General features: G+C 51.1%; 1 protein-coding gene and 1 long non-coding RNA gene across 14 annotated transcripts in view; one reads left to right on the top strand and one right to left on the bottom strand.

The window, feature by feature from the left end:
• Positions 1–6,076, top strand: part of EBF3 (EBF transcription factor 3) — a 118,186-nt gene extending 112,110 nt beyond the window's left edge. For 2 of the 13 annotated variants that reach the window (XM_045809487.2, XM_045809489.2), the window contains exons 14-17: positions 832–1,020; positions 1,401–1,598; positions 2,679–2,791; positions 3,887–6,076. In XM_045809487.2, coding sequence (XP_045665443.1) covers positions 832–1,020; positions 1,401–1,598; positions 2,679–2,791; positions 3,887–3,904 — 518 coding nt within the window. In that variant the 3' untranslated portion in view covers positions 3,905–6,076. Of the gene's footprint in view, positions 1–831; positions 1,021–1,400; positions 1,599–2,571; positions 2,792–3,886 lie in introns of those variants that run through there. The other 11 variants (XM_045809492.2, XM_045809494.2, XM_045809490.2 and 8 more) reach the window with 8 other exon arrangements.
• LOC123800046 (uncharacterized) overlaps positions 5,803–15,855 on the bottom strand; it is a 33,424-nt gene continuing 23,371 nt past the window's right edge. The window contains exon 2 of the long non-coding RNA XR_006781802.2: positions 5,803–7,298. This is a non-coding gene — a long non-coding RNA (uncharacterized LOC123800046). The remainder of the gene's footprint in view (positions 7,299–15,855) is intronic.

Here is a 15,855-nt window from a genome sequence, read left to right on the forward strand (position 1 = left end):
ACCTGGCTGCCACGCAGTGTACTGGTTTTTGCTAGAAGTTTCCTTGAAAGGCTGGGAGGAGCCACAGGACAGCCGTGGTGTAGTAAGTGGACGGGACCCTTCTTGGATAATATTGCATGGGTGGGACTTGGAAGGAGTAAATGGAGAGGAACACCCAGTCCCCCCATCCCCCTCCCCACCTCCGGGGTACCTGCTCCCATCCTGCGGTGACCTGGAGGCCGCAGGTCGCAGGACCCTGTCCTGTGAGCCAGTTCTGAGCAGGTCTTAGTTCTCCTCCCTCTGGTCTGGGCGGGCAGCGGTCTCAGAAAACGCCTCAACCTGCTGCCGCTTGGCTCCGGTTCATCCTCACTCCCGCGGCGGGACTGATGCGACCGCTCCTCACCCCTCCCCCACGCTCACAGAAATCGTAACCGTACAAATGAAGACCCCAAAACAGCCCTTCCTGGGGAGTCACGGCCACAAACAAGCTCTCCCTGTCAGCCATGGCATTTGAAGGTCTGCGCAGGCCGAAAGTTCACCTAGCGTGGGGGGACAGCCCCCGAACCCAAGCTGTCGGTAATTGCTTCTAAAGAGAAACCCGAGAGCACCTGACGGTCAGATCGAAGCGCGCTGGGCCGGCTGTCGGCGCGCAGGCAGGATGGGGCGAGGCGAGGCGGCGCTCCGGCAGGGTTGGCGTGAGGAGGTTATCTGAGCTGGAGGCGCTAGGGCTGGCGTGGAGCTTGAGGTCAATTAAAAATGTTGAATATATGATAGGGATTTGCGGGGAAACCCCCCCCAAGTGTGTCTCCCTGATAATAACGTTATTTTTGGCCGGGGGGGGGGTTTTAACAGTCGGCTACAGTCGCAATACAAGCAGCGTGTCCCCGCGAGGCTACGTCCCCAGCAGTACTCCCCAGCAGTCCAATTACAACACAGTCAGCACTAGCATGAATGGATATGGAAGTGGCGCCATGGCCAATCTAGGGGTCCCTGGCTCGCCTGGATTTCTTAATGGCTCCTCCGCTAACTCTCCCTACGGCAGTAAGTGTCTGTTTTTGTCACACGTCATCACACAGATTCATGTTCAAACAAAGTCCCGTGTGTGCATTGCTTGGCTGTTCTGTGATGTGAGCTGCTGGACCCAAGGGAGGGTGGCTCTGGAGGCTGGGTGTCCGTGTGGCGACGGTAAATTGACCTGCGATGGGCCCCGCGAGGCCACGTCGGAAACCCGCACAAAATGGGGCTGCCCGATTGGAAACGAAAGCTCAACACGAGAGTTTGCCTGTGATGCAGAGAGCGGCCAAGCCAGAAACGTGTCGTGCTTGTCTTGTCGGCCCCGACGCCGCGGGCGAGGCCCTACGAGCTCTCTGTGTCTGTTGCCGTGCCGGCGCCGCGTGCTGACCGTGTTTGCTTTGTTGCAGTAGTGCCGTCCAGCCCCACCATGGCAGCCTCTTCGGTCACCCTCCCTTCAAACTGTAGCGGCACCCACAGCATTTTCTCATTCTCACCTGCCAATGTCATCTCTGCAGTGAAACAAAAGAGCGCCTTCGCGCCCGTGGTCCGGCCCCAAGCTTCTCCTCCTCCCTCCTGCACCAGCGCCAACGGGAACGGACTCCAAGGTGAGGGCAGCGCACCAGCCCCGGTGCTCCCTGACGCTGGCGGACCTCTCCCCCGAGGGGCCCCCTGAGGGCAGGCCAGGCTGGGCCGCGGGGCGGGAGCTCCTGCCCTTCCTCCGGGTCCTCGCCCCACCGTGGCCGCTGCATGCTCCCCTTCGGTGGGCCACGATGCGAGACCCCCCGACCCCCGGTATCCACGTAAAGGACCCCCATTTGCTTACCCCCACCGGTAACAGACTCTCGTTGGTGAAAACCATTGCCTCCTGCTTCCAACCTCACCCACGTGTCCTTTTGGCAAAGCAGCCCCTCCCCTCAGGAAGGGTAGCCACCGGGGAACCGTGTGAATGCAGCGGGGGGACGGGGGGGGGGGGGCCCTGTTCCGGCCACTCAGCAAACAGGCCTTCACGGCCGCAGCTCACCCAGTGAGAGCAGGGTGCACCCCACCTGTAGTGCCTGGGTCTGCAGCCTCCTTGCTCGCAGGCAGCAAAATAGCCTCAGGACGGGGATGGCGGGTCATCGTGCCACCTGCGGAGCCCAGCCCAGAGCCGGCGTGCTCCCCACGCCCTGAGACGGAGCCTGCCTTCTCAACCTGGTATAGCAGACCCTGGGCCACCAGGCTGTGCTGTCCTTGGAAAGGGGTGCACCCAGACCAGGGCCATGCATGCGTAAACACTGGGCGGGAGTCGGTTTTTCTAGGTCATCTCTTCCACACAGGAGGGAGCAGGGCTGGCCCTGAGGGCAGGGGGAGGCACCCCGTGGACACAGCTGCCCGCAGATGGGGCCATGTGGAGCAGGCACCCGGTGCCTGCCCAGGGCTGGGTCCCTCTGGGCAGCGTAGGCCGCACCGTGGCCTGTGAGGTGTGCGGCGGGTGGGCCACGTGAGTGCCCCTAGGCCTCGTGATCTTCCGCGTGGCTCTTTGTGACTCACGGGGGCCACAGGCACTGAATTAAGTGGCCGTCATCTGGCCTCTTTCAGACACCACCTTTGGTATATGCTCCTCCCGGTGAAAATCAAATCCAGTTACTCCTTTAAAAAAATGAATCCATTCAACCAGTATTTACTGAGCGCCTACTATGTGCCAGGCTCTCTGCTGGGTGCTGAGGACGTTACCGTGGAGAAGACAAACTGGCCCTTTTGTGAAGTCGGTGGCATATTTCACTTTGATGAACTAATGCTCAAAAAAGGAACTGGAAAGGTATCCGTGATTTGAAATAATTGTCTTCCCAACATCTTAGTGTATGAGAGGGACGCCTGGGCCCCGTGTGCCGCCGACCGGCCTGCGGGCCTGCAGCGGCCCCCCACCCACAGCTGCTTGCGAGGCAGGTGGCCAGGGGCCACGGCCCATCCACCGTCCACACGGTGCGGAGGTGCACGGGAGGACGGCACCACCTAAGCCGTGTGTATACACACAGGTCTGCCAAAACCATATGTTGTAACGGTGAGTCGGAGAGGAGTTAATACTGTTGAAACTAATGAACTGGGAAATTGAAGCTCACATCACTACGTGAACAAACGTATTACTGTGTTATACATAAATTAATGAGAATGATCATTCTGACAAAAATTAAACAACACTAAAGTTAAAAGATCTTAAATTATACTCGTGCCAGGAGTTCACTGGGAGGCATCCGCTGTGCTTGGCATTTTAGCACCAAGTTTCTTGCTCCGAGAGGAGCAGAAAGAGCTCCCTGAGGTGGGGCTGTGACTTGGGTCTCTTTGGGGCCTTGGCCCTGAGAGGGCAGGTGGGCTGTGAGCGGCTTCGCTCTCAGAGGGCCCGCGACTCACCATTACGATACCGAACCATCAGCAGGAGGTCAGAGGCAAGGGCTGGGAGCAGAGGGGAAACTGAGGCGCATCCAGGTTGCAAGGAGGGAGCGAGCGCCCGGGTCCCACCGGGCCTGCGGGCCAGCCCTGGCTGGCGTCACAGACGTGACCAGGTTGGTTCACATCTGTCGACAGAGGTGGCCTCGGGGAGTCTGGGCCTCCGTCCGCTGTGAACAAGCCACTGAGAGCTGTGGGAAGCGGCCGCCTTCCCGCGCACGCTCAGGCCCGAAGCCTTGCCCTTCCAGAGAAGTCCCTGAGGAGGGCTGCAGCGGGAGAGGCCGTGGGGGGTTTGTCCCCACACGTGCCCCGGGCCCGTGAACTAGATGCCCCCCGCGCCTTGACCGAGCCCACGGCTGGTTAGCGGGCGCGGCGCACGCCCCACGTCACCGTTGAGTCCAGCCCCAGGCGGAGGCCGCCCGGCCGGCGAGAGGGACGGCCCGGTAACCCGCTGCTCTCTCTCTTTCAGCTATGTCTGGGCTGGTAGTGCCGCCGATGTGAGGGCCTCGCGCTCCCTCGCGCAGCGCCCGGGACGGACTTCAGGGGACACGTTTCGTACGTAAGCGCGGCTGCTGGAGCCAGTCCGCAAACGCATGGGCCGCGCGGAGACGCTGCAAGAGACTTTGTTTAAAGATTTTATTTAAACTATTAAGAATCAACATGCGAACAGCCTACTTCTTCATGACCAATTCCATTTTATTGACTGAACTTTTCTCATATTTTCACATTTCTCAGTCTGAAGACTAAGGAAAACAAAGCGACGCCTATTTTGTATAAAGTCTCTGACTCCGTCTTGGCTCTGTCTAGTATTTGCTATGTGTTGGGAGAAACTCTGTGAATGCACCATTTCGATTACCATGAAACACTGACGAAAAATGCCTCCAGACATTTTTCTGTGCTCATACTTAGATTCACAATGGTTGTGTATCTCTATAATGTGAAATATTTTTTTGTGGTGAAAAAAGGGGCCAAGGAGGTGTGAGCCATCGAACTGGAAGAAAGGAGGACTCCGTGACTAGGAGCATTCGGGGTGGCAGGGAGGGAGGGAGGGTTTATCATTGCTTAACTTCATCTTAATGAAATGAAACTTTGTAACTTATTGTAGTTAGAAATTGTAACTTTGATATTGAATTCTCTTGCCTTCAACAAGCACACTGACAGAAAAAAAAAACGCTACTGTCTGTTGGTTAAAATATTCTCCCACTGCTAGAGCTTCCTGTTAAGCAAGTGTGATCTGCGACATTTTTTCCACTTTTGCTAGCACTGTATACTAATGCATTCTTAGGCTACTGTGAGGTCCATGTTTCTTGTACCAGAAATTGTCCTTTTGACTTCTAGCTCCTTCTTCCCTACTGTGTTTTGTATGTGGTTATAAAATTGTAGACTTTTGTGATTTTGCCAAAGTTGTAGCTAAATATTTATACACTTGTCTTGAATTTTTTTCAGATCCACTTAAATATTTAGAAAAAAACACGTTTTCTTCCTTATGCGTCTCATAAGGAATAAAATGGTCTCCATTCAACACTTTTCCATGAACACTTACAGTTGCTAAGGGACTTTCTTTTGTAACATATCGATTATAAATATTGTATTTATCTTTGAAATTTTGTACATTGCTTTTCCCGCCATTTTCTTTTTCTTGTCTGTATCGGTTTTTGGTCGTGGCCTGGTGTTGGGAAGAGCATTAAGCCAAGAGCTGTCTCTGACCTGTTTTGTTAAAGTGAACCGGTGTCCTTGCATTTCATTTGTATTTCCAAGATTTGCTTTTGTTTAGACTTTCCAATCCTTCTTTTTTCCTTTTTTTTATTTTGAGGAAAAGTCAAATTCATTGTTTATTTTTATATTATTTTTAAGTTATCTGAACAAATACTTTTGAAAAAAAAGTTTGTTGTATAGTCAAAAAACGGTGCCACTCGGCTGTGACAAATCCTAGTAGACTCTGCATGTGCGACGGCCACGAAGAGGGGACACCGTTTGGGGCTGTGTCCTTATTTTATTTTTCTGTAGAATGTAAAAAAGTCATTTTAGCTGCCACCCATGACTTTGCCACATAGCTGAACTGTGTTTACTGGAACAATTCAGAGGCCTAAAGTTTAAAATAAAATTTACTTCTGATGTTTTAATTAAAATGTTTGCCACATTAACTTCTCTGATGCCTTAAAAGTGGACTTCTTTAAAGAACCTTTGTGCTACTTTATCACAGGCTTACGACACAATTGTTAATTGATATTTCATTTGGAGATTTACGGTGTCACACACACACAAAAGCACAAACCCTGGTGTTCCACGTGTCGCTCCTTTCTGTGTCTGATTCTGCTGCCTTGTGTCCTCCCGGGCCCACCTAGGAGTCAGAGAGGTGTGAGGGGGAACCAAAATCACCACTGGTTTTTAACTTTTTTTTTTTTTAAACATTACTTTTTTTGTGGTCAGACCCAACAGCACTGTCTGTACTTTTTAAACCAGAATGACCTCCTTCAGACACTGTGCCTGTTCGTGCCAAACCCGCAGTGAGACCAGGAGGGTCAGTCTTTCCCCTTTGTGTTAAATGCTTCCCAGACACAGCACAGCAAATGTTTTGCAAATTGCAGCAGAAATCAGATTTAAAACAAAAAGGAGGGACTTTAAAAAACTTTGACAAAAAGAAAAAAAAAACCAACCATGCACAACTTAGGAACGTGTTCATTCAAGGGACTAAATAAAAGAAGCGGAATGTCCCCAGTGGTCAGCGGGTCACAGTCTGGCCCTTTGACGGCTAAGGCTTAGCTACGTGGGAAAGCCTGAGAAGTCACTTTGGAACTAAATCGCCTCCGTTTTATTTTGTATAAGTAAAGGTTTGATCTGAAACAAGCTCACGTGTACACGTTAAGAACGTTTGCAAGTTTCCTCATCCCTGCACTTGGTTTGTGTTTTAGATTAATAGTCAGTGCCCCTCATCGCTTCATTGTCTCAAACTTGAGCGCTTCACTAAATGGTAGATTTTACTGTTAAAGACCCTACAATAAGATTGTTTTATCTGTACATTTTTTCAGATATTTAACTGTATAAAAATGTTCATTTTACACAATATTTAATTAAAGTATTTCTTGTCTGTGAATTTCACTTTGGGTAATTTTATCTGTTTTGATTGCAATGAGTGGCAAAACGCATGCAGAACTTACCCTGGGTGGGGTGGGGGTGGGGGTGTTCCTTTGCACACCCTGGGCCCCAGCGCTGTCTTGGCCAAGATAAACGTGCTTCACGGGAGAACTTTCTACAGAGTGAGTCCTCCGTCCTCAAACCACTCTTCTAACCTGCACAGGGAAAGTCTTACGGTTCCTGAGATGGCTCTGGTGCCCAGAGGGGCCATCTGTACGTATATTGTGCTGAAAGGTCTGTACGTGACTGTGTGTCAGACACAGAGGCCACAGCAGCAATGTGGCGCTGACCCAACCATGAGATCCCCCCACCCCGCTTTACGCCCAGGGCTCCTGCCTCTGCGTCCAAACTGGTGGGCGTGGCGGGTCAGGAGCAAGGGCTGGGGGGGCTGGGGGCGCCATTCTCTGGGGTGAGAACCAGCTTCAGGCTCCCGACAGGCGGGCGGACACCAGGATCCAGACGGTGCCAGCCGAGGCCCGACGGGGGATGCCACCACCAATTCCAGGTGCGTGGCAGTGGCAAGACAGACCCTCTGCGCTGCCCCCTCGATAAGTCTCGGCTGTGGTGGGCCAAGCGCGGTGGTGCAGGGCCGAAGGCACCATTGCTAATGAGAGCTGCCCTCAGCGCTGGGGTTCTAATTTACGCAAGGAATCCTGCGAATTCTCTGCACTCCCCTTCCAGCTCATTCTGGATTTTTCACTTCCTCCTCAATGAAGGGCTGGTTTTGCATGTTTTGGCTTGCAGCTCTGTAACACATACACGCAAGTGTGATCCAAATTAGTACTCACAAATGTCATCTTAATTACTTGTTCTGCTGAGCAAAACAGGAAACAATTATTCAAAACATAAAGAAACTTGTGAATACCTTTTTCTCCTGTCAACGACAATCAGGTTCCTTTGGCTACATTTTTGTCTCAGCCTTAAAGAGACAGCAAAGAAAAAGAGGCTCTTGGGGTGCAAGGCTGCGGGCCGCCCACCCTCCCGCCCCCTGGGGTCCTTCCCCAGGTGCTGGGAACCAAAGTCCTCTCCTTCCCCACTCTACCAGAAGTGCCAGCCCGGGCAGCCGGGGGTGGGGTGGTGGTGGGAAGGGCTGCCTCCCCAGAGCTGGCTCACCAGGGCCCTACAACCTGGGGAGAAATTGTTTCATGTTTGTGTTTCGAATCAGAAGCAAGAACTGCATTCTCTCCAAATGTATGCCAATTATTGTCAGGCTGCCTTTTAAGGTCTTTCAAGCTTTTAAAGATTATTCAAAGCACTTGAAATGGGCTTCCATCTAATGCCTCATTTCATTGCATTAAACAGCCTAGTTAATAAAGAATCAATATATTCAAAGGGCAAGGTTATCTTTTGTCTATAAGGGGTGGTGTCATTCTGAACCTTTTATAGTTCAAATGCTGAAAAAGACCTCATGAAATCCATACTCATCAAGTGAGTCACCGAGAGCAGTAAAGAGGGGCGGGGGGGGGGGGAGCGAAAGGGAAGAAAGGCTGCTCTCCTTTAAAACAACTCAGCCTTATCTCCTCGCTTGGAGTGCCCGAAGAGTCCTCCGAAAATGTCAATTTCTCATCAAGACAAGAGGCCACGATGATCATTTTTTCCAGAGAATACATACAATTAAGAGAACGCAGAGGGCCGGCTGTGGCAGCGATCTGTCGCTGCTGCTGTCCCCACGAGCTGCGCGCGCCCTCCCGGCAGATAATAAGAGTTGTTGATAACTCAAGTGTCAATATGCCGAAGAGCGCGTTCTGAATGTGCGTCCTTGTACTCTGAGCGCGCCCGGCCGATCCCAGGCCCTGATAAGGGCCCAGCTGCCAACGGACACCGCAGGTTGGCCCTCACAATTAATGCGATGAATAAATCACACAAAAGAGTCGGGAGGCTTTATACTCAGTGAGACAATCCCCTGTTTTACCCTTCAAGGATTCCTTTTATGTTGGAATAAGGTTGCTTTTAATGAAATTTAAACTCATCAGAGGAAATCAAAACCCTCCAATCAGATTACAAATTGATTTTTTGGTCATTTGTCATTTCCCAGTTTCACAGAGAACAAGTTGCCAGTCTGGCGCTGGGGAGCCAGTGTGCGCACGGCTCCCAGCCCCTGGCCTGGGGACAGACGGGAGCAGCCCCTGACGCCCGGCAAACTCACACACGGTTCTGACTCTCCCCGCCCCCTCCTGGTCTGGCAAAGTGAACCCACCCACAAACGAGTGCCGTTCAGCTTGGAATCCAGCCGCGGCATGACCTGGGGACATCCCTCGTCCTTGGTAGAACTCGCAGGGATGGCTAGGTTCACACTCACGATGGCCAACAGAGACACATTCTCTTAGAACTGTAGTAAGTTTTGGTTCTTATCTGCCCACATCCTGAATCGGCTCTGGGCCACACCCGCGGGAGCCACAGGCAACAGCCAGGCCTCCTACACCACAGCTTGTCATCTGGGGCCAAGAGGACACATGGTCAACTCCTACTCAGCCATCCGGTCTGAGCCCAAACACTCGCTCCCAGGCACAGGCTGCCCTTTCTCCCAGGCCAGCTGAGGGGCCTTCCCTGTGCGCCCACCAAACCTGGGAGCTTCCCAAGGCCACCAGCTGCTGGCCTTTCAGGGGTTCCCTGTCATCCCCTGGATGCACTCTGAGCTTCTCTAAGACTAGAAGCAGCCATGCCTTCCTCAACTTCTCGTCCTATGCTGGGCCTCCCGACCAAGGCCACAAGGCTCGGCTCAGGGCAAGAGCAGGGTAGACTTCACGAGGACAGTGAACATCGTTCCTGATTCAAGAATCCTTGGAGACCACCTTTTAAATCATAATCTCTGAAGTGAGTTGAGCAGTGCACGCATTCTTGAAGAGCAAACAAGCCCCACACCTCCCGCGCTTGCCGTAGCTGGGGGTTTGCAGGTCACGTTAGCAGTCCCTCGGAGCTCTGTGCTGGAGCCCGTTCCCCCTCTTAGGTGACCAAACTGCTGTCCCGAAGTCACAGGGCTGGAAGGACCTGGGCTAAGGGCTAAATGAAGTTTCCAATCTCCCAATCCTGCCCTTGCCACGGACTTCGGTTTCAGACACCGTGGGCGGGGGGGGGGGAGCTCAGAGAGAGAGAGATAGAGAGAGACTGACCGTCTGGATGGAAGAAGAACCACCACACCTCCCTGGGAAGGTTCCAACCAAGCTCAGGGAGGACACAAGCTGCCCCGAGCCTGACTCAGCCAGGCCGTAAGATGGAAACTGGCTTGTGTAGCCGTCGTCAGCTGGAGCGCAGAGGGGTCTTGCTTCTGGACACAATCAGTGTCACAGCACCACGATTCCAAAACTGAAGGCAGAGGTTCCTCTCCCCAGGGCCTTTGCAACAAACGAGGGGTCCTCAAAGGAGGTGTTTCCCTCGTGCTTCCCCACCAGCATCCCCGGGTCACCACACGGTCTGTGCGGGGCGGGGAGGAGAGGACGCCTGTGCACACGGGGCGCCCCTGGAGTCCACACCGCGTCTGCGGTGTAAGCTGAGTGTAGGAGCCCCTCACATGGTGCAGGGACGGGGGGACAGGAAGGGGCACTGAGGCAGTGCCAGAGGGATGGGGGCTGTAAGGCCCGTGCCATTGGCCAACTCCCCAGCCCCAGTCAGGGCTCCTCCAAGGCTCCTGTCACGGCCGGCAGAGGGGCAGAATGAGGGAGAAAGCGAGGAAAAGATCACCAGTGGTTTGGCTAGCAGGATCAGAATGAGACACAACAAAGTCAGACGTGCCGGAAAAGAACTGCAGTGTCACGGGAGCACAGGCACCCTGCCGCTGCCCCGTCTGACCGCCCCCAGCACCACGCTGGCGGCTACGGACACATCACCCCCTGACAGCGGGCTCTCTAGCTGAGCGAAACTTGAGTTTCCAGCTACAAGAGACCAAGCCCTGCACCACTAGGAGGGCCAGCGGAACCTAGGCTGGTCTAGGCCTGGGGCCACCAGTAGAGAGAGGAAGAAACTTGCAACAATGACAACAAAGGGTTTATATCTCAATATACAATGAGCTTTTGCAAATCAATAAGACCAGATACCCTGAAGAAAAACAGACAAATTCACAGTCAATTCACAAGGGGACGATACAAGTGATTGATAAGCTTAGGAAAATATATTCAACCTTACTTAAAAATGCACATCAAAATAATGAGATGAAATTTTTTTTCATCTATTAAATTAGAAAAGATTTTACTTAAAAGCTAATACTCAATCCTGTTGATGGAGAAATGGGCATTCGTAGAGTTGTCGATAGAAGAGTAATTGGTACAGCCTTCTGGAAATCAGTGTGACATTATATCAAGAGACGTAACAATGTTCATATCCTCTGACCCACTCACTCCACTTCGAGGAGTCAATCTTCAGGAAATAATCAGAGATCAGGCAAGATTCAAGTACAAGACTGTTCGCTGCAGTAGTATGTATTTAAAAAACTGGAAAGAACCCAAATACCTGAACATAGGAATTGCTAATTGAATTATGGTGTAGCCATATAATAGAATACTATATATTCTACTAAGCCATTAAGATCATGCTTTTAAAGTATATTTAACGAAATGGTAAATACTAATGATATAAAATTAAGGTGAGGCAGGCACGTAACATTGGGTATATAACATAGTTCAAAATTGTGAAGTTTCTCTTTACAGAAGAGAAGGCAAGAAAAATAAATATATAGTAAATGTAATATTACTGAATAATATATATTTGGAAGAAATAGTGGAATTACAGCAGGATCACTAGTTGGTGTGTTTGGGAGGTGGGGGAGTTGGTGCTGCAGGGCCACGGGGAAGTGCCACGGAGAAGTACCACGGAGACTGATGTGGGCGGTCAGTTGGAGCTCAGACAGGGCTGGATTGGGGAGCGCAGGGCACGGGGTCCCAGGGAGGCAGAGCCCAAGGGAGGGGCTGCCGGGGAGTGCAGAGTCCCTCAAGGCCTGCTGCTGACTTCACATTTACCTGAACTTCCTTGCAGGGACTTCTGCGGCTAGCGACCCATTACTGACCAAACGAGGGGGAAAACTACACTATGCTTTAGCTAACTACAAGTCAAATAAAATCTTGAAAGAAAAAAAAATTATAAAAAAATAAAATTAGTATCCTAAGAAAACCCAAAAGAACTTAAAAAGTATTAAATCCAGTAAGTGGAATTTAGCAAGACTGATAAATACAAGGTCCACATACAACCATATTTCGGTAATAAAAGGAATTTAAAAAAAGTACACGACTTATAATGCCATAAATAATACCAAATACCCAGGAAAAGAGCTACCAACATTATATGAAATATCTGCCCAGGAAACTGTACAAGTGTTGAGAAATGTTTAAAATCTTAAGAAATGGAGGCATAGAACACATTCGTGGGTTGGAAAATTACATGTGGAAAAGATGCCAATTCTCCCTAAAATGACCCCTGGACTCCCTCTCAATCTCAGGGCAGCTCAGGAGCTCCTTTCCAGAAGCTGATAAGTTGATTCCAAAATCTACATTGAATTGTGAATGACTAAGCCCAAGTGGGAAGCCTGAGGTCTCGGACCACCGTCTTACTCTGTTTGGGCCACTGTGACAAAATCCCACACACCAGGGGGCTCAAACAGCAGACCTTTATTTCTCCCGGTCCTGGAGGCGGGGAGTACCAGCTCCAGGTGCTGGAGGATCTGGTTCTTGGTGAGGGCCCTCCTCCCGGCTTGTGGACAGTGGCCTTCTCACTGTGTGCTCACATGCAGAGAAGGACTGTCATCTCTTAGGAGGGCTCAACTCCCATCCTGGGGGCCCCACCCCCAGGATCTCATTTAAACCTTATCACCTCCCATCATGTTGTGTGGTAGGGCTTCAACATATGGATTTGGGGGGCACACATATTCAGTCCCTAACACTACCCAAAGTTCCTTATGGGGCCATAGTAAGTAATACAGCTTGCTGTTAGAGCAAGACCAGCAACAACTTCATGAAGCAGAGTCCAGAAGCAGGTCTGTACACATGGTCCCCTGACGTATAACACAGCTGACACAGTAGTGCACTGGCAAAAGGGAGGTCTTCTCGTAAGGGGGGCTGAGTGAAGTGGATGGACATATGCTAAATAGAGTGACACCCCCTCACACATGCGAGTGCAAATCAGGATGGCCGGGCACCCTAATGGAGGGCTCCCTGGCCGTGAAGAGGAGAGAAGAGTGTTCAGGGACGGAGGGTCAGAGTCAGGAGAATACCCAGGGCCTCTGAACTGAAGTAGCAGTGAGACGGGGTGCTGAGCCCCCATCTGCCTGGGCAGGCTGGTGAGGGCCGTGGCTCGCAGGAGGGCCCTCACGGGGTAGGACAAAACCCAAACCCCGCTCCCCTCCATCTAACTGCTTGGACGGGTAGAGACTGCACTTTGTATCAGCTCTTGCAGGGAGCTGGCCCGGCAGCACCCTGGAAAGATCCCTCAAGCGCTCCAGAGGCTTTCAAGAAGACCTGTGGTTTTATTATTGCAAGGAATTAAAGAAGACCTAAACAAATGGGAAAACATCACACGTTCATGATTGGAAGACAGTTTATCGTTAAGATGACAATGTTCCCCAATGGATCTGCAGATTTGACGGAATCCTATCCGAATCGCAGCTGGCTTTTTGTAGAAACTGACAGGCGCATCCTGAAACTCACACACTAGCACACAGGACACCGAATAACCAAACAGTCTCATAAAAGAAGAACAAAGTCAGAGGATTCCACTTTGATTTCAAAACTTACTGCAAAGAAGAAGAAATCAAGACAGTGTCGTCCTGGTGTAGGATACATGTCCAGACCTGTGGAACAGAACTGAGAGTCCAGAAGGAATCCTGTGTATTTATGGTTTTTGACAAGGGTGCCAGGGCCATTCAAGGGGAAAAGAACCACCGGAGCATCCACAGGCCAGAGAACAGAATTGGACTCTCACTCGTACCATAAACAAAAATTAACTTAAAATGGATCCAAGACCTAAATGTAAGCGCTAAGACTGTAAAACTGAGAACACACAGGGCTGCCTTCAGGACTTCAGACCTGACAACAGATGTCACGCGAATGGGCAACTGTGTGTAATGCAAGAGACGTGGTGCACGTTTTCGCTTTGACTCCAAAAGCACAAATCATAAAAGTAAAAAAGATAAACTGGCCTTCATCAGAATGGAAAATATCTATGTTTCAAAGACATTATTTGAAAATCATGTATCTGACCAGGGGCTTGCACCACAAATATATAAAGAATGCTCGCGAACACCACCCGAAAGAAGACAAATGACTGCATTTAGGAATGGGCAAATGATCAGAAATAGACATTTCTTTAGAGAAGACACACACGTGGCCACCAAGCATAGGAAACGATGCTCCCCGTCGTCGGTCATCAGGGGGATGCAAATCAAAACCACAGGAGGAGACCTTCCTGCCCACGAGCACAGCTGCGATCAGACAGTCCGACCACAACCAGCGCCGTGAGGTGTGGAGACACCTGGCCTCAGACCCTGCGGGTGGACGCAGGAAACCCTGGAGTCACTTTCAACAGACCAGCAGTTTCTCATGTGGTTAAACCGCTACCACGGGACCCAGTATTTCTATTCCTGGCTATACCCCAAAGAGACGGAAATCTGTGTTCACTCAGAAACTTGCCCACGAATGTTTGTAACAGCACTGGAATTCTCAGAAGGTAGAAACAACCCAAATGTCCATTACGAATGGATTCTAAAATTTTGGGGGATCCATACGATGGAATACTAAAGGGGAACATGGATGAGCCACACGTGGATGGACTTTGAAAACATTATGCGAAGTGAAGGAAGCTGATCCCCAAAAGCCAAGTTTCCATTTATGTGCAATATCCCCAGATCGCCAATCAGCAGTGACAGGAACGAGACCAGCGACTGCTCGCAGCGGGACGCGGGGAATGTGGGGGTGACAGCCAAAGAGACATGAGGGGAGGATCTTTCTGAGATGGTAACAATGTTCCGACATTGACTGTGGTCACAACCACCGAGTCGTACACATTAAACAGGTACAATTTCAAGTATGTGAATTATTTCTCGATAAAGCTGTTATAAAAAAAGTCCTGTGGTTTTATGAAAGCAAAAATAAAAAATCAACATTTCATGGAGAATTACTCCTAAGGCATTTGGTTTTCGGAGGAAACTGTATTTGCCCAAGAAAGTTCCTGGAACTGGAGTCTCAGGTCAGTCCCTGAGAATCGTCAGGGTTCTGCGCGCTGTCCTAAGCAAGGCAAGGGTCTTCCTCCATCTGCTCCCAGGGGTCCACGTCCACAAGCTGCAGAAGGTATGGGAGTCACATCGGCCCCTATTCAGCATCTCCAGGCCCCAAAGTCCTGCTCACAGCCTGGGTTCTACCTGGAACGAGGTGATGCGGGTGCAGGCTCCCCCTGCAGCTGTGGCCTCGCGTGGCCCCAGGTGGGCCAGCCCGCCCCAGCCCCAGCCTGAATTCTGTCTGGGCCGCTCTGAGGCTGCCCTCGGTTCCCTGTGGAACAGACACACACACACACACGGGGTTCCTCATCTCAGCTCATTTCCAGAGTTAAATTTTTCTTGAAGGGAAAAAGAAGCCTTCGAGAATGGCTTTTTAAAGTGGTTTCATTATTTGCCGAATATACTTGTACTTTTTAAATGTCATTGTGCTGTTTCTTAAATTTCTTCAAAAACCTGTTATCTTATTAAGTTGGATATCTGAAATCTCAACTGACCCCATCGCACTCCCGCCCCACTGGTCTGAGCCACATCTGTGCTTCCCCGGCACAAGGTGCCAGTGGCCCCGTGCGTCCCTTGGCTTTTCCTCCTGCTCCAGCTGTCTTCCTCAGCACAGCAGCCAGAGGCTCCTCTAAATTAGGGCAGACCACCTTCACTGCACCCCCTCCAGGTTTCTCCCAACAGCCACAGGATGGACACAGTCAGCCCCACAGTCCCTCCCCCTGCCTTGGCTCCAGGACACAGACTACTCATGGTCCACGAACGTAAACTCCTGCCCGAGGCTTCACACTTGCTGTTCCCTCTCCCTGGAGCTCTCTTCTGCAAAAGCATTTGCTGTGCTCCCCCAACTCAGGTCTTGTGCCCCCCTTCCAGGGAGGTGTCTCTGCTTGCTCCCTCTAAAATTAACACCCTTACACAACCACTCTCCACACGCCTTCCCCCTCCCTTTTTATTCAGTTTCTTTCCTCATCACTTGCACCATGTAATAAAGCTGAGGCTTTCCTTAAGCAGCGTCTGTCCTACCATCCACTAGACCAGAAGCCCCTTGAGGAGGGGGCTCGTCTGCTTGGGCACTTGCTTTAGCCTCAGCAGCCCCACTGCTTGCAACCCAA

This window comes from Ursus americanus, chromosome 6 (genome assembly GCF_024610735.1).
Source record: "Ursus americanus isolate L20-20 chromosome 6, mUrsAme1.1.p, whole genome shotgun sequence".
Taxonomy (NCBI): domain Eukaryota; kingdom Metazoa; phylum Chordata; class Mammalia; order Carnivora; family Ursidae; genus Ursus; species Ursus americanus.